Consider the following 21,703-nt stretch of genomic DNA (forward strand, 5'->3'; position numbering starts at 1 on the left):
CCAATCTTTTCAGTAACTTATAAAGGGGACAAATACAACAACATATCACAAAAACACCTTGTTTTTTCCCCTAACTCATGATCTACTCAAAGTCTCTAAGTAGAATTTCAATACAGAAAGAAAGACATTCTTAAAGATTCTTCTTGGTTTACTTTCTTTCTATCAAATTACCTAGATAAAAAAGTTGCATGCCATTAAACAAATACTTTCTCTATTACCATTACCACGATTTGTTCTTTCATATTTGGCACATTATGGGTATTTTAGTTGGAGCTGTTCTTTCATTGAATTATGAAACTAGTTTCAAGTTTCATTTTTAACCTTTTAAGGGAGAATATTTGCTAGTGAGTCATCCAGAACCATGAAATTAACGCTAAAAACATTAGAATGAGGACAACTTGGATTGAAGACATAAGAAGACTGCCTTCAAACCTTGTGAGGATAACAACTATTTTTAAAAATATTTTTATTTTAAACTTGAGAAACGGTGATTAAATTAAGTAAGTCCAAAGAACAGCTGACTTCAGTTTTCATTCTGTCACTGTGATATGTTTCGATTTTAATATAAATGCTCAGGCTTTTTAATGCTCAGGATTTTTACAGGAAAAGCAGAGCACTGCGCTACATTTAGAAGTTTTCATGTTTATCACCATCTGATGCTGTCACAGAAGCAATTGCTACTTACCCTCTTTTAAGAAGTGAGAATTTGCAATTCGTCTAACTGATGACAATGTAATTATTCCTTCTACTGTCAAAATAGAGGTGATTTCCCCTCCTCACACACATGATTACACATGCAAATCCAGGCTTATCTGCAATCTTGTAAGTGTACTGAATGTCTGAATCTGAATGAGCAAGAGCACATGAACAATGAGCCTTAGTGATGATAGAAACCCAGTCTCAGGCCATCTACCCTAAACATATTTTTATCATCCGCTTCTCTTGTAAGAACTCATTCTTCTGCATCCACACAGCTTTCAACAAGATGTCATATCATCCACAACATACAGCAACAACCATGACAAAAATAACTAGGGGGAAAAAGCCACAGTGAAACTGAATGTCTCGTCTGGAGGTTTAAATGACTTCATTAACTATTCATTAACACATATAAAAATCTGCCTTTCAGCAGCAACACACGAGCCCTTCAAAAGATCTCTCTAGGCTGCACCATGAACACCTGCTGGGGAGAATGATACCTTACCTGTTCTTTCAGGTTCTGCACGGAAGTCTGAAGGCTCAGGATTTGGCTGAAGAGCGGGCTCTGCAGGACTGACTTCAGGAGGCTCAGTTTGTCTTCATTGGCCACGTCCCCACGTTCTCGAAGCTTGGCCTGCAAGCGCTCGGCTGCCCGCAGGGCCCGGTTTTTGTCTGTACCGAAGGACAGCATGAGTCAATAGCAGGATTCAAAGGACACGTGTCAAACCTGTGAGAACGCCATATTTGTACAATCCTAAAACCATTCCTGTGCTATCGAGAGCATAAAGTTGACGCAAGGGAGAAAAAGGGGAACCGTCACCCTGGGTGGCGCAAATGGCTAAGTGCTCAACTTCTAACCCAAAGTTTGACGGTTCGAACCCACCCACAAGTGCCCCTCCAAAGGCAAGCCAGGTGATCTGCTTCTGAAAGGTCACAGCCTCGAAAACCCTATGGTGCAGTCTTACCCTGCATACGTGGGGTCACCATGAGTCAGAATGGACTAAACGGTAACTGATTTGGCCACATGTTACTCTAAATATGTCCCTCACACCTTTAAGTCTCTTGTAAGAAAGTTTGTTTGAAAGCAGGGAACTTGGTTTAGCATCTGCCATATGCAAGTAGTTGTAAAGTTCGGAAACTAATTCAGTTGAAATGTACTGGAATTCTAACGTCACCTATCTCAGCTCTTTTATAAAATCTATATAAAGCCAAATGTTCTGTGATCTTGCAAATACTGACATTTTCCCTTTTTTAAATTTTGTATTCAAATATAAGGGAAATTAGAAATATAACTACCTCACCAATAAATTGGTATGGATAATAAAACCCAGTACCGTCGAGTCGATTCCGACTCATAGCGACCCTATAGGGCAGAGTAGAACTGCCCCACAGAGTTTCCAAGGGGCGCCTGGCAGTTTCGAACTGCCAACCCTTCGGTTAGCAGCTGTAGCACTTAAACACTACGCCACCAGGGTTTCCAGGTATGGATAATGTCACTGACACGGCACAATCTCCAAAATATAACAATTTCATATACTATAGGACAAAACATTCTGTAATGAGAATTTGCTTGGAAATACAGCACAATATACATATTGTTTGAAAAAAAACTATTTTTGAAAACTTTAAATGTCTTTCCCCAAAATTAAATAGCATATTAACATATGCATCAAACTAACGCAACCCAAATATCTATTAATCACCTTATGGATCAGGCCCAGGGTTCCACAAGTAAAGGTTTTGAATATGTGTGTCCCTAACAGTCCTAGCATCTTGTAGGCATGCTTTCTCCACAGTGAGTTTCCACCACAAACAATAGTTAAAAGCATCGCCCTAAAACATACACACACACACACACACTTATAAGTGAGACCAGATTTGTTTGAAAAAAAGAGGAGGGGGCTCTATTTAGATACATGTCCTGATAGATTTATAATAACAAGTGCATCTATTAAAATATCTGCCATATCACAGTAAGGGATAAGAGTGGGAATTATCACCAAAGACACTTTCCATAACATGAAATCTGGAGCTACGCAGAAATGGGGAAAACAAAGACACGTATTGATGTTAATGATGAGTTCTCATGCATGTAAATTAAAAGAAAAAAATATTTACTAATACACAAAATTTTAAAAGCCAAAAATGATAAAGATATACATAAGAATTTTATTCTGGGTCATATTTCCCACGGTATCTCAGGATGCAAATCTAATATTAATCCGCATGTCAATTTTGCGGAGGTGTCCAACTCAGTAACAGAATAAAGACTAGAAAGAAATGGTTTAAATAGTTTTATATTTGCCCTCTCCTTTCCACTTCAAGTAACTTTCCTCTGTGGACTAGTATTCTTTATGCTGTATGACTTCAGCATAAAACAAGTGATGAAGGAAATGTGTGTCCCTGCATTTTCATCGCCAGCATGGTATTGGGAACAGAGTCACAGTAACGGTCCCCATGATGACAAAGCCAGCTTCTTCTCCCTTCATTGCCATCTACTCTCACCCTACCCCTCAGCACTTCAGCTATCATGGTACCAGCCGTGACCGTCAAGTTGCCAGAGTGAAATCCATACATCCTGCCATAGTCATAGCTAGAGTTATCTGGAACAGGTGAGGGACTGAGGTGTCACATGATTTTACACACCTGATATACCTGTAACTAATTTCTCTAGAAATTAGTTCCTCTTAAACTAGACAGCAGTGTGGAAAAAAGATTAACACTTGAGCTTGGAAAATTTGGGTGTTTCAACCTAAATTGTCTCATGTAGAAAATAAACTGCCTTAAGTCTTCACTGAAGTTTGTCCACCTGGATGCAGCCTAAGTGACTGTTAGTGTTCTCTTTATCCATTAAAATCAAAAGGCCAGTAGTACTTCACCTGTCACAAACAAAGTAAAATTAAGACATAGGTAATGACCTTCTTCCAGAATTAAAAAATACTGCTGAACTATCTGGTGCTACCCAGGAACAAACTTTAACCAGAACTGTGTTTACATTAAACTTCATTAAAATCCATAACGGAATATCTCATACACTTTTAACTTTTGTTTATAAATGAGTTTTATAACACCTCCGATGAAATTGCCCAGATACAGGCATACACTGCCCAGTACAATGCTGGTGAATACAAACTTTTTTAAAACTAAGTTACTATAGATAGAATCCTGCTATGTAGAACATACCGTATTTCCAAAATCCCTATGGAATGTGTTTCAATTTTTACAAAAGTAGCAGGAAGGAATAGGTCTTACCTATGGTTTCCAACATTTTTTTCAAAGTTCAGTTATCTTCTTTGCGATGATTAAAAACAGCAACTAAAATGGACCACTGAGAATAAAAGAAATAAAGCAAAATTGTTATATTTATCAGAACTTTAAAATTTTATTCTAAAACTAAGTACTCTAAAAAGTACTTGATAACTACTGCAATCCTTTGACCATTAAAAATTTGTTGATTTAACTTTAGATGTTCTTTATAGGGGAAAAAAAAAGTTAATCATTTTAGGGCTTTTTCAAAATGATCTTATAATTATGAATAATACTTGCATAAAAAAGTACAAGGCATATAATCTTTTTTAAATAAGACGGTAGAAGTTTCCAAAGTATTTCCTTAAGAGCTTCTCAATATAGACTGCTATTATCTTGGATTCACTTTTAGAACCTTAACCATACAGTAAGGAGCTTACTGCTGCTTCAGAAATTTTGTGGATGAAAAGATCAAAAATGTAAAAAAAAAGACAATGTAATTCTGCTCTCAAATGCTCCCAGTCTAACTGGGGAGACACAGATAATAATTAGGAAAGAACTGTGACACTCAAGCACTGCATGAACCACTGGAAGATAACACACTAAATCAGGGAAGCGAGCCTTGGTGGCATAGAGGTTAAGAGCTTGGCTGCTAACCAAAAGGTCAGCAGTTCGAAACTACCAGATCATGGAAGAGAAACTGAGTAAAACAGAGTCCAGTGTTAGAGAAGAGGATTTTTCAAAATACCCCCCATGATTATAATATTCTCCTCTTTCCCATTCAAAAATTCTTCTCAGCTCCTACAAACCACACCAGTCTCATCTTTCTCTCTGACATTACTTAACTGAACTCTTTGAAGCATCAGATACTGATCTGCACTGGCAATGGTCGTACCGCTAAGTCCATCTTCCATCTTTGTGGTCCAACAGCTTTCCACACCTGTCTCCATATTAACACTTATCCTTTGCCTTACAGAAAACCGTGAGTCATCAGGAAGTCAGTCTGCCATTACTTCAACAGGAAGAAAAAGAACCTACCACCATATATCCCCATTCTTCATCTGGATGATGAGACAGGGAGAGAACTTCTCCAAAAAGGAACAAGTTACCCCACATTACATATTTAAAAGAGAATATATTTGGGAAAAGGGAAGTACGTAACATATATGAGCAGAGGCACAGAACTTCAATGTATCCATTAGCTCTGTGTAATAATACAGAACAGTATTTACTGACTTTCCTTATCCCAATTTAGAATACACTAATTAAAACATCAAATAGCCAAATGGCTCAACTATTGGCACTTGTTATAGAAAGTGCTTCGCCATCAAGTAAAGATGACTCTGGCTTAGAATTCAAATCTAAATAGCAGTGTGACCTTGACCAAGTGGTCTGCCATCTCAACCTGTTTTATAGATAACAAACTTCCTCACTGGGTATAGTGTGCTAAATGAGTTAAATTATTTCCAGCTCACAGCACAACCCATAACCATAACACATATTCAGGATTAATGCTAAACCCAGATAGGCAGGAATTCCAATGCCAAGCATTGCATGGTTTCATGGGTAGCGTATTATAGGGAGATCTTAAAAATAAATTGGTGATAATCTTATTCACAAGGGGAATATCATATTCCTTTATAAAACATCATACTACTAGATGCCTGCCAAAAATTATTAACTTCTGACAATTAAAAAATAAGATACCCCAATAGAAGGAAGTACAGATCTAGAAAGGTATATTTCATTAAATGGCTCAGGAAGAAGCATGATAGTAGTAATGAAAGAGCATGAACTAGTGAGTCTGAAGACTTGAATTTAAAATTTAAGCTTGACAACTTACTAACTCTATGCCCCCTGTTAAGTCATTTATCTTTTCCTTGAAAATCCTATGGAACAGTTCCATTCTCAACCCATGGGGTCACCACGAGTCAACCCGAAGGCAACAAACAACTGCAACAATCTACAAATGACTATTTATAAAGATCTGAAAGGATACAATTGTATATGAGTACTTGGCATGCACAGTAAAACTTAGCTCTATTCCCTTTCCTCTGTGAAAATTAACTCAGAAAGAGAAGCAGCATTCAGGACTTGGATATGGAGCAGAGGGGGCGGTAGTCTATGGAATCAGAAGCACACTGATTTGTGAGCAGTCTGCAGAGAAAGTACCAGTAGGCAGCGCCCAACTGAGAAAATCACTGTCGTCCAAAAGTTCACCTACAAGTCAGTTATGTCGAAATAGGAATACTTTTTTTTCCCCCCACCAGAGGTGGAAAAAAAAAAAATTCAGCTGCACATCGCTGACATTAGCTCCAAATGAGACCTCCATTCTTCTGGACCCCAGTGACAAAAAATGAAGTTTCACAGTTTGTATTCTCTGCTCTGATGTCCCTAAAATAAATAAATACACAGCTTTCTTGAAGTTTTCCAGAGGATTTTACCATTAGTAACTATGAAAAATAGACAAGATGTAAAGAAAGTCCCTGTCTTGTACCCCCATCTCAAGGATGCAGTTCTAATTACAAACAAAATCCATTTGTAATCACATAATTTTTCAGATGGAGAGATGCTGAGATGTTACATTTCAAGGTACCAAAATTCTCGATACAATGAGAATAAGAATATTCAAACAGCATAAAAATATTAGTTCCCCCTGAGTTAATGTTCATATATATGTATTCTGCTTGTAGCCACACCACTATTTGGTTATAACTGAACCTAAAATCTGTTTCAGTAGGCAGGCACTCAGAGCGACAAAACATGTCAATAATGGCTCTATGTGTTCAGTATCTACTCTTAGGTACCACAATGACAGGCAAGCTCCATTAGCACACACTGCTTCCCAGGAGCAGGAAGCCTGACTGTCTTGTTCCCCACAGTATCTCCCAGTGCCTGGCACATTTTTCTCTCCATTTTCCAGACAAGACAATACAGGAAAGGCAAGGTTGAGGTCTTACTCAACGTGACACAACTAAAAAGTGGGAGAACTTGGATTTGAACCCAACTCCATCTGATTACAAAGCCCTTACTCACTCTAGTATACTACCCTGCATTTTCCATATTGTTACACAAAATCACATAGTGGAAATATATTGTTAAATGAAAAAAATAATAATAAGGTGCAGGACAATAGAAAGTATGCTATCATCTGTATACGAGAAGGGCAGGGGAAATATATTTGTACATCGGAATTAATGTGGACATGTTTGCAAAAGCGTAGACTATTCCTGCAAGTTTTCCCAAAACACTAATAGTTGGGATGTGGGTAACTGGGGGACACTGAGAACTACTTTGCACAATAGTTCTTTCTTTTTTTTTTTTTCTTTAATTTGGTATCTTGGTATAGGAAACCCTGGTGGCATAGTGGTTAAGTGCTACGGCTGCTAAACAAAGGGTCGACAGTTCAAATCCTCCAGGTGCTCCTTGCAAACTCTGTGGGGCAGTTCCACTCTGTCCTATAGGGTCGCTATGAGTCGGAATCGACTAGACAGCACTGGGTTTGGTTTGGGTTTGGATCTTGGTATAGGGTTCCCAGATTTGTCAAATAAAAATATAGAATGCCTGATGAAATCTGCATTTCAGATAAATAGATGTATATTTTTAATACAAGCATGACCCATGCGTTACTTGGGAAATACTTAAGAGTGCAAAATTATTTGTTGTTATCTAGAAGTTAAACTGAAGTGGGCATCTGTGCAGGAAAGGGTTAACTCAGCAGGCCTAGGCTGATCAAACCCTGCATAATTCCAAGGTTTTCAGGACTGGTCCACTGCCCTGCCCCTGAAAGATGACCTAAGCCCTTGCAGTATCCCTGGGGATAAAGTGTCTTTGTATGTGTGAGGCCTCAGGCCACCCCAGATAATTTATGTTAACGAAGTGATTTATGGTGAATGCCTATGTTGGCGGCGCACTGGTTAAGAGCTTGGGAGCTAACCCAAAGGTCAGCAGTTCAAATCCACCAGCAGCTCCTTGGAAACCCTATGGGGCAATTCTACAGGGCTGCTACGAGCTGGAACTGACTTGACCGCCACTGGTTTGGTTCTGAGGCTTTGGCCATGCTGTATCAGTTTGACCTCTGGGGGGCTGGAAAGGATGAATAGCTAAGGTCAGTCACACAGGTGCTGCATGCCTACATGACTGAGACCCCAAGCCCCCCAAAAATAAAAAATGAAAAAACTGACACCAGGCTTAGGTGAGCTTCCCTGGTTAGCAACACTTCACATATGTTGTCAAGCATCGTTACTGAGAGAATTAAGCACTGTCCATGCGACTCCACTAGGAGAGGAAAACTGGAAGCTTGCACCTGGCTTCCTCTGGATTTCTCCCATGAGCCTTTTCCCTTTGCTGGTTTTAGTCTTTATCCTTTTGCTGTAATAAACCGTAACCATAAGTAGAACACCTTTTTGTGAGCTCTGTGAGTCCTTCTACCAGATTACTAAATTTGAGGGTAGTTTTGGGGACCTCTAACACAGCATCCTTTATTCTATCTGGCAACCCTACCTATGTATGTACTAGCTTAGAAAAGAAATTAAATTTTAGAAGTCATTTTAATTTAAAGTGTTTACACTTCTGCTGGAAACCCTGGTGGCATAGTGGTTAAGAGTTATGGCTGCTAAGCAAAAGGTGGGCAGTTCAAATCTACCAGGTGCTCCTGGGAAACCCTATGGGGCAGTTCTGCTCTGTCCTGTAGGGTCGCTATGAGTCAGAATCGACTCAACTGCAACAGGTTTTATGCTTCCTGCAAAACTTTAATAGGGTGGAAGATTTGCTGGATCCTTAAGAAATCTCTAAAGATTTTAGCTGTGACCATATGATTTTCCACCAACTGGTTGGTACCACCCATTTCAGAAGGAGTTAAAAATCAAAGGAGGTAATTGGTTTGATTTAGTAACAGGAACTGATCAATCAACTACTCATTTTATTTTTCAACCAGTTGTACCGGTAATGTGTAGGCACAGCTTTTATGTAGTAAAGACTCAGTGCTTGAAACGTAAAACAAATCAGCCTGCCCAGTGCAGATTATATGGCGACTAACGAGTGACAATATGTTTATGCTAAAAATAGCTCTACTAAGAGAAAATGTCCCAAATGCATACAATTTTCTAGTTATCTTAAACAATTCTGACTGAAAAAGGAATACAACATTAAGAGCTTGCTGCGATGGCTTGAGGCTTGACAGAGTTGCTCAGCAGCTGTTACTGCACTTAAATTTAGCATTTGTCTCTTTCATAGCTGTCTCAGCACTACCTGAAGTTAGCAGACAAACGCAAGGTTGTAGTGCTTTGCAGGTAGTTTATCATAAAGTCAATTGGCCATGACAGCAATACTTACACTCTCAGTTATAATTCATACTATAGGGTAACGTTACTGAAATATTGTTTGAAAAGCACAGAAACATCACAGTGTCCACCAGCATCATACAATCATCCAACAGAAAACACTCAGCCTTTTCCTAGCATCTGTTCTTTTGAACTTCTTCCTCATTTTTACAGAAGTGATCAAAAAAAGCATCTGAAACAAAATTTTCATTTGCAAGTTGACATTTCTAAATCTTCCCAAATTCCTCCAATAATAATAGAATCCATTATAAATAAATTATGGTATATTCACACAATGGAATACTACGCATCGATAAAGAACAGTGAGGAGTCTGTGAAACATTTCATAACATGGAGGAACTTGGAAGGCATTATGCTGAGTGAAATTAGTCAGTTGCAAAAGGACAAATATTGTATAAGACCACTATTATAAGAACTTCAGAAATAGTTTAAACTGAGAAGAAAACATTCTTTCATGGTTATGAGAGGGCGGAGGGAGGGACGGTGGGAGAGGGGCGTTCACTAATTAGTTAGCAGATAAGAACTACTTTAGGTGAAGGGAAAGACAGCACACAATACAGGGGAGGTCAGCACAATTGGACTAAAACCAAAAGCAAAGAAGTTTTCCTGAATAAACTGAATGCTTCAAAGGCCAGCATAGCAGGGGCAGGGGTCTGGGGACCATGGTTTCAGGGAACATCTAAGTCAACTGGCCTAATGAAATCTATTAAGAAAACATTCTGCATCCCACTTTGAAGAGTGGCATCTTGGGTCTTAAACGCTAGCAAGCAGCCATCTAAGATGCATCAATTGGTCTCCACCCACCTGGATCAAAGGAGAATGAAGAATACCAAGGACACAAGGTGATTACGAGCCCAAGAGACAGAAAGAGCCACATGAACCAGCAACTGCATCATCCTGAGACCAGAAGAACTAGATGGTGCCCAGCTACAATCAATGACTGCCCTGACAGGGAACACAACAGAAAACCCCTGAGGGAGCAGGAGAGCAGTGGGATGCAGACCCCCAATTCTCATAAGACCAGACTTAATGGTCTGACTGAGAGTAGAAGGACCCCGGTGGTCATGGCCCTCAGACCTTCTGTTGGCCCAGGACAGGAACCATTCCCAAAGCAACTCTTCAGACATGGATTGGATTGGACAATGGGTTGGAGAGGGATGCTGGTGAGGAGTGAGCTTCTTGGATCAGGTGGACACGAGACTATGTTGGCATCTCCTGCCTGGAAGGGAAATGAGAGGGTGGAAGGGGTTAGAAGCTGTCAAAATGGACACGAAAAGAGAGAGTGGAGGGAGAGAGTGGGCTGTCTCATCAGGGAGAGAGTAATTGGGAGTGTGTAGCAAGATGTGTATGGGTTTTTGTGTGAGACTGACTTGATTTGTAAACTTTCACTTAAAGCACAATAAAAATTATTAAAAAAAAATAGAATCCATTAAGCACTGCTTGCTAAAATCAAGTATCAGGGAACATTACCTTTACAATGTACTTCAAATACTGATTGATAGTCTTATCCTTTCTTTATAAACCAGAAGGATATATTACTTGTCTAGAGTGAAAGGCTGAGTGAGCCACAGGGTTAGAAAAGAACTCAAATTCTGTTAGTTTATTTATTGATTCAACAAACATATATGGGGAACCTACATGACTGGCAAGTTGTTGGAGGGCAGAATTAGAGAAATGAGGACACAGTCTGTGAACTCAGAGGCAACTGGATGGAAGAAATCAAGGAAACAGGCAATAAAAATACAGGAAAACAGAAGAGGAACAGCAAACCCAAACTGAGGAGTCAGGGAAAGCTTCCTCTGTAGAGGAAGAGACCTCTACAGAGACTCTTAGAATAGCCAGAAGTTAGGGCAGAATGTGTAACGAAAGGGTCCCAAAGTAAAGACAAGAGAGTAGGGAAACTTCTAGCACTTCAAGTGGTTTTTTATATCCTGAGTGGGGCTGAGGAAGGAAAGAGAAAGGTGACAAAACAAGCCTGGAGATGAGATCAAACCACTGAGGGCACTGCATACCATTTTTATGGAGTTTAGATTGTATTCTCAGGTTTATTTTGGCACAGGGAGTGACGTGGCCGGGCTGTGTTTTAGAAAGATCACTCTGGCAACAGTATGAAAGACACTCAAAAAGCAAGAAAACCTGGAAACATTAAGACCAGTTAAGTAGCATTTTCTTGAATAGAGATAAAGATAAATAAAAATGGGAGATGGAGTCAAGGATTAGTGAAGAGCTTTAAGCAGCAGGACCTGGTGATGTGGAGATGAGGAAGATGAATTCCAGCTTTCTTGCTTGAGTTACTGACTGGATGGTTGTACCAATCACCACGGCAGAAAATATAAAAAGAGCAGCAGGTCCAGTGGTTTGACCATTCTGGAAATAAGATCCGTCCTGATCAAGAAGTCAAATGGCTGGATTTTACTATCTGATGATGTCAACCTTTCCACAGCACAGTCCCTCCCCTAAGAAAAAACCTCTTACTCATTGTGTATCCCTCTCTGTTCTAACCATAACCAAGGGGATAAGCTTTGGGCTCCTCACTCAAGGGAAGCCAACCTACTTACTGACCTGAAAGGTAGACTCAGGCCAGAGTCTCTCTGTCTCTCGGGAGAGAAGTATTGAGAGAATAAGCCAACTAGTGGTGGAGTTAGAGTTGAAACGATAGAAGACTCAGTAAGAAAGGAAGAGGCTAAGATGCGGCACGGGTAAGCCTGAGTTAGGAGAGAGCAAAAACAAGGCAGATGACAGAGACAGAAGAACAAAGCTGACATTAAGACAGAGGCAGGCATTCCACGGGAAACCTAACGACAATAAGAGGGAAACAGTAATTGGTCCCTATGGATATATAGTTATTTACATTCATTCTTACCGTGAATACCACTTTGCCAGTGGTAATTTGTAGAAAGCTCTGTTCTTTCCATCCAAACACACCTAACTGTTGCATTTAGGTATAGCAACAGGTCATCACATTCCAGAACAAATCAAGCCCCTTGAGCATCCCTAAGAAGTGTCCCTTCTCTTTTATTGCATCATTTGGATGCTTTTCTTCCAATAAAGATTACAGGGAGTTTACAAGCAAGAGCAACATAAGACCTCTTACAGAATTAAGTAAGAATCCTACATGGGAGATAGTTACATCAGAAAAATAAAGTATAAGGAAGCTGCTGCTACTGTACAGAATTTGGTTTTGCTTCTGAGTCTAAGAAAAGCCGCTAGGTTTCAATCATACAGAACTTCAAGTCTGCTGTTGCAAAAAGGAACAGGGAAGCTAAGTATAAGGGAACACTTTTAAGATACTTATAAGCTTTTTAGATCAATCAAATGCTATTTGGTATTCATCAACAAGATCCTACCACATACCAAATACTATGTACACACATATGTACACATACCTCCCCATACACATGTAACATCTACAGAGCAAGGCATATTGGGAACTTGAGGGCAAAATTTTACATAAGTGCTGAGGTAAGATGAGAAAGAATAGTTATAAAATCAGATATAAGTGAATCACTCACATTCCCGCTTTGTTCTGAATTGAATCGTGTCCCCCAAAAAGATATGTAGAAGCCCTAACCCCTCTACCTGTGAATAAAATCTTGTTTGGAAGTAGGGTCTTTGAAGATATTATCAGTCAGGTTAACATGAAGTCATACGGAATACAGTGAGTCCCAATCCCATTTCAATGGTGTCCTATAAAAGAGAAGAAAAGACACAGAGACAGGGAGAAAGAAGAAGGGCACCATGTGACACTGAAGCTGCAAGCTAAGAAGCACCTGGAGCTACCAGATGCTACGAGAGAAGCACGGCACAATTTCCCTCAGAAGGAATCAACATGGCCGAGGCTGCAACCTCAGACTCCCAGTCTCCAGAATTGTGAGGTGATACATTTCTGTTGTTTAAAGCTACCCACTTTGGGGTTACAGAAGCTCTACGAAATTGATACACCCTTTAAAATGCCACAGGTAACACCAGGGAAGTCTTCAAATCTTGAAACCTAATGTGCTTTCATAGTCAGAAGCAGCAAACCGTAGTGGGAAAAGCAGCAAAAAAGGAGTTGGAATCTTGGATTCTTGTTTCAGCTCTGCCAAAGCAGCTTTATAAAAATTTTAACAACTCTAAAATGAGGATAATATCTGCCTATTTTGCAAAGTTAGGGTAAAAACTAATTGAAATGAGAGTACTTTTTAAAATTGTTTTTACAGTAAGGTTAAATGGAAACACTAAAAATCTAGAAAAAGAAAATCTAAACATCAAATCAATACGGCAAGTATAAGTTCAGCATTATTTCAGTCATGATAGGAAAAATAAAATAGAGCCATCGTGTGTCTAAATAAAATAGACGGCCAAGAAATGCTTCTACTGGGGAGAAAAGATTATTTTTTTCAACTTTCCTATTTTCCAAATTTTTTCCTACCATAAGCATATATTCCTTTCATTAAGAAAAAAATAACCTTACATAAATAAATGAAATCATAGTAACTGTGAACAATATTCACAGATATTGAAAATACTTCTACCTAAAAATTCAATTCATAAGAATAGAAATACTCTCACTTCAAACTTCACTAGAAAAAATAAGTCAAATTTGTACTTTAAAAATTTAAGGTACCACTAAAAAAAAAATAAAATTTATAAGCCAAAAGGAAACAAAGATGGAACAGAAAATAAGCAATCTAAAAGACGTTGGGAACAGGAGAAAAAGAAAAAAAAAAAAACAAGGAAAAAGCATAGTAAATCAAAAACGAGGGGACAGGAATAAATTCAGATAGCCATAGTCACAATAAACATGAACGGATTAGATTCATTTATCGAAGGGTAGACTCACACTTCAGATCTCAAAAATGAAAAACGGGAAAAAAGTCAAGTTGCAGAATAAGTACAGTTTTATATCACTTATGTACATTTTTGGAATCCCTGGGTTAATGTGCTTGGCTGCTAACTGAAAGACATCTGGTTTACTAGTTATATGGATTTTTTAAATACACAAAACAATATTACATGCTACATATAAATATGTAGAGGGTCAGAGAAAAAGAGGAAAACCCACAACTAGATGGACTGACACACTGGCTGCAACAATGGGCTCAAGCATAGCGATTGTGAGCATGGTGCAGGACTGAGCAACATTTCATTCTGCTGTACACAGGGTTAATATGAGTCAGGACCGACTCCACAGCACCTAACAACATATAAATACGTATATACCTTTATCATATTAAACCAATGAATTGAAAGGACACTTTCTAAAATCACATGGGCAGTTACTTCCAGAGTTGCTGTTGTTAGGTGCCATGGAATCAATCCCAACTCATAGTGACCCCACAGGACAGAGCAGAACTGCCCCACAGTTTTCCCAGGCTATCATCTTTAAGGTAAGAGCTCGGCTGCTAACCAAAAGGTCAGCAGTTCTAATCCACCAGCAGCTCCTTGAAAACCCTATGAGCAGTTCTACTCCTTCCCATAGGATCAATATGCGTTATAATCGACTCAGTGGCAATGGGTTTGGTTTTGGGTCTAATCTTTAAGGGTGCAGATTCCCAGATCTTTTCTCCTGCAGAGACACTGGGGGGTTCCATCCGTGACCTTAGGTTAGCAGCTGAGCATATAACCATTGTACCACCAGGGCTCCTACTAGAGTAGGTGGATAGAAGTGATAGCCTGAAAACAGGAAGAGGTCATAAGGAGACTTTAGCTTTCTCTGCTTTTTTTTTAAGAAGACTGAAATTTTTCATAAAAAAAAAATTATAAAGAGATTGGCAGTAAACATGACAAAATATTTACAACTTCTGATTCTTGAAGGTAAGACTGGGGCAATGATGATTTATAATTCTTTATACTTCATGATATTTTTCAAATCCTTCCTACGGTCCTTCCTTGGAAGAAAGAAATTTCACCTCAAACTACTAAATTAGCTAGAAAACATGGTTAAATGCTGTGAGGAAAATATTTTCCTCAGGCTAGATTATTTAACTTTGTCAAAATGAAAGGAAATGGTATGAAAAGATCTTCTCAGAAATGAATATCATATAAGGAAACATATTCAGGCTGTTTTAGATAAGAGCCTTAGAAGCCAGATGTTTTAGTAAGAGCCTTAGAAGCCAGATGCTTATGGTTCTGATTAGACAACTCCACGTCAGAGACTGAGCAGTGGGGCAGGAAGTGAGGAACAACTGTTACTGCTCTACTTTTGAACATCTATACAGTACAAATTAAAGGCCCCACCTCTGGCGATGATGTGTGGACCTAAAGGGGTTTGGGTTTCAATTGAAAGAAGTCATCTTTCATGTATATTCTAACGACAATTTAATAAAACGAACCACTAAGCCACATAGTATATGTTAATAGGTACTAAAACATGTAGGACAGAACGAATGATGGTAGAAGTGGCATATTAAACCAAAAATTGTGTAAATATATACATAAACCAACTTTGACCAACAATCTACATATTCTAAATTAGTTTTGGTGAAAATAGAATCATTTCATTCCTTTTCCTTAGAGTTTCCTATAAACCCCCCAAAACACAAACCCACTGCCGTTGAGTCAACCCTGAGTCATAGAGACCCTGTAGGACAGAGCAGAACTGCCACACAGGGTTTCCAAGGAGCACCTGGTGGATTCGAACTGCTGACCTTTTGGTCAGCAGCCGAACTCTTAACCACTACACTACCAGGGTTTCCAGAGTTTCCTATAGGAGGGGAAAATTCTACCAAAAAGAAAAATACATGTAATACAGAAATTAAAATAGTATGCTATTTCTAGATATATTTATACAACAGATGTATTTACACTTACAAGCATGTGCTCATTAAATGTACTTTGATTTTAAAAGTTAATCCTTTTTATTTTTAAGATTGTTGGCCTGAGGTCTAGAGTCCATTGTCCTTTTTTCCCTTAACTGCAGATTCCCTAAAGTACATTGACAGAAGGTTTTTAATATTTTATTGTGTTTTCTGTAAAGGTTTATACAGCAGTTCAGGTTCTCATTCAACAATATCTACACAAGTTGTTCAGTGACATTAGTTACACTTTTCCCAACGTGTGAATGTTCTCGTGATTTCTGCTCTGGTTGCTCTGTTTCCATTAATCTAGTTTCCCTGCCCCCTCACATTCTCATCTTTGTTTTAAAGTGACCGTTGACCGTTTGGTCAGAGAGAGTCATTTTATAAAGAGATTTTACCAGATTCATATCCACTTCTGGAATTACACCTTTAAATGATACTCGGTGGTGCTTTTGAGTTAAGCTCTCTTGTTTACTGCTTACACTCAAATATGAAGTCAATTTTAATGTTGAAAGGAGCCTCAAAAACATGTAGTTCACAGACAAGCTAAAGCCGGCTGAGGTTTGATTATCCAGCAGATCACTGAGGTGTCTGGCATTAGAACCTCAGTCTGTTGCTGTTACTCAATGGACTATCTGAATGACCCAACCTCCTTTTCTTTTCTTTCTTTTTTTTGTATATTAGACAAACTGAAATTCTGTTTATAGGCCATCGTATTATATTTAATCTCTTCTCCCTTCTATCCTCAACCACAATTAAAAAAAAAAAGTCCAAGAAACATATTAGAGAACTATGGATTCCAACACTCTTCCCCTGGGCCCTCATTTGTACACACTTTCCATCTATACTATTTTCTCTTAGTACATCCAATAGGACAGGGAACCCTCCACCCCCAATTATTAACTCACACAAACATGAAAAGACGTAGGTGCTTCTGAGAGTGAAGAATTAGCCTCTTCAGTTCTCTCACTCCCTAGTTAAACTCAGAGGAATTTTGGTTGTTGGGCAGTTTGCCTCCTACGTAACCACATTTCAGGGTAAAGAGCCAAGATGCAACCAGCTGGGCATATTTGTTGGACAGGACCAGGCAGCGGCATTCCGCTCCCCGGGGCATTACCAAAGAGGGCTGCCCTTGTGTGTGAACAATGGGTCAAGCCCAGTCTCCAGAGGCAGCTAGCTGCTCATCCAGTTATTATTTTCTTGGGGGCAACCTGGAGCGTGCACAAGATCTAACTTTGTGCCACAGAATTCTCAGGTGCAATTCCTACACTGGCCACAAATTCTCCAGAGAAATTACTTCAGGTTCCTGCCTCCTGCCCTTTTGCCTGCCTGAAATAATGTAATTCCCCAGTGGGCCCGGTCTCACTGTGTCCTTGGTGCTTATGAAAAGCATGGGTACTCAAAGTGTCCCCATGGAGCCCCAAAACACAGCCTGCAGCTGTTCAGTGTTACGTCTTAGCAACTTCAGGAGAAGGTGACAATACAGATGTCTCTTATTCTTGGCCACCTTCCCAGGGAAAGGATTTTCACTGAGTTTGGGAGATCTCAATGATGATACTGGGGCAGAAAAAAATGTGGCTTTGTTGGTTGTGACTGAGTGATTCCTCACGGTAAAGCCTAAAGGGTAGTAAATAGAGGCAATTTTTCCAATACAAAAACAGAAGAACTGGAAGACAGAAGGGCAGACCCGGATATTATAACGATCCTGCTTCCCATTGTGGGGGGCTTTGGTTCAGTGGTAAAATTCTCACTTTCCATGGGGGAGGTCCGGCATTGGATTTCCGACCAATACACCTCATACGCAGCTATCACCTGCCTGTCATTGGAGGCTTGTGTGTTGTTACGATGCCAGACAGGTTTCAGCCAGGCTTCCAGACTAAGATGGACTAGTAAGAAAGGCCTGGAGATCTACGTCCAAAAATTAGCCAACGAAAGCCCTATGGATCACAATAGTCCAACCCTCAACCACTCATGGGGATGGTGCAGGACCAGGCAGCATTTCATTCCTTGTGCAAGGGTTTGTCATGAGTCAGCAGCTGACTCAACAGCACCTTTCTTTTACCTCCCCACCCAACTACCTCAAGCTTATACTATTCTCCCAAGGTCGTTTCTGGGGCTTTTCCCCAGAACTTTTAACATAATTCTACTTCCACTATTTCTCTACTACTGTTTCAAATTGCTTCTCCCATTCTGGAATCTTTTCTACAAAAATTATGGATGGTGTCGTCTATCATATCGCCTACTTACTTATCACTGGGCTATAAGTACTATACACAATTAGATATTTTTATGCTTCTCCATCAATCAGTGCCTCCTAAATTCAGTTTGTGGCTTTCATAATTTCCCTTTGCTGAATTTGGACAGGAATGCAGATAAAGATTACAAACTTCACTCAGGAAAGGGCAGTCTCAAGTTTCTGATAGGGAATCCTCTGGGAAGAAAACAGCATATTGGAGTAATGGTTAATGTGGCTGTTTTTCTCTCCTACAATCTGCCTGCGGTGACTAGTGACTTGTATCCCCTTCTGGTCTCCTTCCAGCTCTCTGCACAGAGAAGTACCTCATGTGCACTGAGAAAGTTTTGCTTGCACACACATTCCTTCTGAGCACATTCTCTGCAATTGTTTTCATGGACAAATTCAGAACCCTTCAATTTAGCTGGTGGAAGAGGTCAACACTTTTTTTTTTTTTTTTTTTTCAGTAATCAATGCTTGCTTACTTGAAGATATAAGAAAATTTTAAGAGTTTTTCGTATTTCCAAACACATGTTGTTTTTGGGTGCCATCAGGACAATTCTGACTCATAGCGACCATTTGTGACAGAGTATAACTGCCTTACAGAGTTTTCTAGGCTGTGTAATCATTACAGAAACAGACTGCTAGATCTTTCTCTCAAGGAGCAGTTGGCTGGGTTCAAACTGCCAACCTTTCGGTTAGCAGCCGAAGGCTTAAACATTGCACAACTGGGGCTCCTTCTACAAATGCATAACTGGTTAATATTTTATAGAAATGGAAGTAGAGGTTCAGAGATTCCTAATTTATTCAAGGTCACAGAACTCAGACTTTTTATAAACAATAATATTTCTAGAGCCATATTGTGTAGAGTACTGAAAAGTTGATATTGTAAAACATTCAAAAATTATTCGAACTGTTGTGGCCAAAAGTAATCTAATTCAGCTACAAGAGGATTTGGGGGCAGCGAGAGAAGAAGGAATAAAAAGGCTTAAAAACTTTAATCAGATTAGATGTCTACCATAACTAGATTCCCTAAGTAACAAACTGTTTAACTTTCCATATCATTTTGCCGATTAAAAAACAACTTTATTCCTAGGCACAAATCCAATAGCAAATACTCCCTTCAAAAAGTAAAATTTTCCAAACATATTTTTATCACCAGAATGTCTAAAATACAGATGTGGTTTGTAATCCTCAAATTAAATCAACAATGTGTTATTTTGAACTTTTAAAATTGCTCGTCTGTCAGTACTGGGGTGACTTGCAGGTTGCCGTGATGCTACGTTACTGATATTTCAAACACCAGCAGTGTAACCCATGGTGTACAGGTTTCAGCAGAGCTTCCAGACTAAAACAGACTAGGAAGGAGGACCTGCTGATCTATTTCTAAAAATAAATTGGCCAGTGAAAAGCTTATGAATAGCAGCGGAACACTGTCTGATATAGTGTCAGAAGAAGAGCTTCTCAGGTTGGAAGGCACTCAAAATACAACTAGAGAAGAGCTGTCTCCTCAAAGTAGAGTTCACCTTAAGGTCAAGCTTTCTGGATCTTCATTTGCTGATGTGGCACGACTTAAAATGAGAAAAAACAGCAGCAAAAATCCATTAATAATTGGAACATGCAATGTTAAGAAGTAAGAATTCAGAAAACTTGGAGGTTGTCAAAAATGAAATGGAATGCATAAAGATTGTTATCCTAGGCATGATCATAAAGAGAGAAAAGATTGAAATTGTCAAGGGTTTCATTTTACTTGGATCCACAACCAACACACATGGAAGCAGCAGTCAAGAAATCAAATGACATATTGCACTGGGTAAATCTGCTGCAAAAGACCTCTTTAAAGTATTGAAAAGCAAAGATGTCACCTTGAAGATTAAGGTGCACCTGACCCAAGCCATGGTGTTTTCAATTGCCTCATATGCATGCAAAAGCTGGAAGATGAATAAAGAAGACAAAAGAAGAACTGACGCCTTTGAATTCTGGTGTTGGTGAAGAATATTGAATATACCATGGACTGTCAAAAGAACAAATAAACTTGTCTTGGAAGAAGTACAACCAGAATGCTCCTTGGAAGCAAGAATGGAGAGAATTCTTACTCTGGACATGTTATCAGGAGGGATCAGTTCCTGGAGAAGGACATTATGTTTGCTAAAGTAGAGGGTCAGTGAAAAAGAGGAAGAACCCCAAAGAGATGTATTAACACAGTGGCTGCAACAATGGGCTCAACAATAACGATTCTGAAGATGGCGCAGGGCTGGGCAGTGTTCATTCTGTTGTACACAGGGTCACCATCAGTTGGAACTGACTCGACAGCACCTAACAACAACAACAGGCATTAGTAAGCTGAAATGGACAGGTATTGGCCATTCTGAATCAGATAATCACATGGTCTATTATGCAGGGAATGACAAATTAAAGAGGAATGGTGTCGCATTCATCGTCAAAAAGAATATTTCAAGGTCTATCCTGACACACAATCCTGTTAGCGATAGGATAATATCCATATGCCCACAAGGAAGATCCGTTAATATAACTATTATTCAAATTCACGTACCACCCGCTAAGGTCCAAGATGAAGATACTGAAGATTTTTACCAACTTCTGCAGTCTAAAATTGATCAGACATGCAATCAATATGCACTGATAATCACTGGTGACTGGAACGTGAAAGTTGGAAGCAAAGAAGAAGGAACAGTAGTTGGAAATTATGACCTTGGTCATAGAAACGACACTGGAGATTGCATGACAGAATTTTGTTTAAGACCAGTGACTTATTCATTACAAATACATTTTTTCAGCAACGTAAATGGCGACTATACACGTGGACCTTGCCAGACGGAATACACAGGAATCAAATCAACTACATCTATGGGAAGAGATGATGGAGAAGCTCAACATCATGAGTTAGAACAAGGCGAGGAGGCATTGGCTGCGGAACAGATCAATTGTTTATATACAAGTTCAAGTCGAAATTAAAGAAAATTAAAACAAGTCCACGAGAGCCAAAGTACAACCTCGAGTACATCCCACCTGAATTTAGACACCCTCTCAAGAATAGATTTTACTCATTTAACACTAATGACCAAAGGCCACATGAGCTGTGAAATGACATCCAGGACATTATACGTGAAGAAAGCAGACTTGCAAATGACACTATCTTACCTAGACAGAGAAGTGCATGGCTTTACTACAGCTATTTTCCCATTGCTGAACACTATACATACTTTCTGTATCATTAAGGATTCCAAAAACCACCCCCAAAATGTCAAAGAAGTTTAAATGAACCCAACAACTGCAAATTTCAAAATTCAGTTTAGCCAAAGAACCGGCATTGAAAAGTGTTATCTACCAGGAAAGACAGATAGAGAGGGAATGGGCTTAATATATATGGCAAGACACAGATA

The 21,703-nt window shown here is 39.2% G+C and overlaps 1 protein-coding gene across 9 annotated transcripts in view; it reads right to left on the minus strand.

Annotated features, from left to right (window-relative positions):
• MPDZ (multiple PDZ domain crumbs cell polarity complex component) overlaps nucleotides 1-21,703 on the minus strand; it is a 189,377-nt gene that overhangs the window by 148,040 nt on the left and 19,634 nt on the right. For all 9 annotated transcript variants that reach the window (XM_049897166.1, XM_049897162.1, XM_049897163.1 and 6 more), the window contains 2 exons: nucleotides 3,952-4,027; nucleotides 1,205-1,371 (listed from right to left, as the gene is read on the minus strand). In XM_049897166.1, the coding sequence (XP_049753123.1) occupies nucleotides 1,205-1,371; nucleotides 3,952-3,967 (183 nt within the window). In that variant the 5' untranslated portion in view covers nucleotides 3,968-4,027. Of the gene's footprint in view, nucleotides 1-1,204; nucleotides 1,372-3,951; nucleotides 4,028-21,703 lie in introns of those variants that run through there.

The sequence above is a fragment of the Elephas maximus genome, chromosome 9 (assembly GCF_024166365.1).
Source record: "Elephas maximus indicus isolate mEleMax1 chromosome 9, mEleMax1 primary haplotype, whole genome shotgun sequence".
NCBI classification, from domain to species: Eukaryota; Metazoa; Chordata; class Mammalia; order Proboscidea; family Elephantidae; genus Elephas; species Elephas maximus.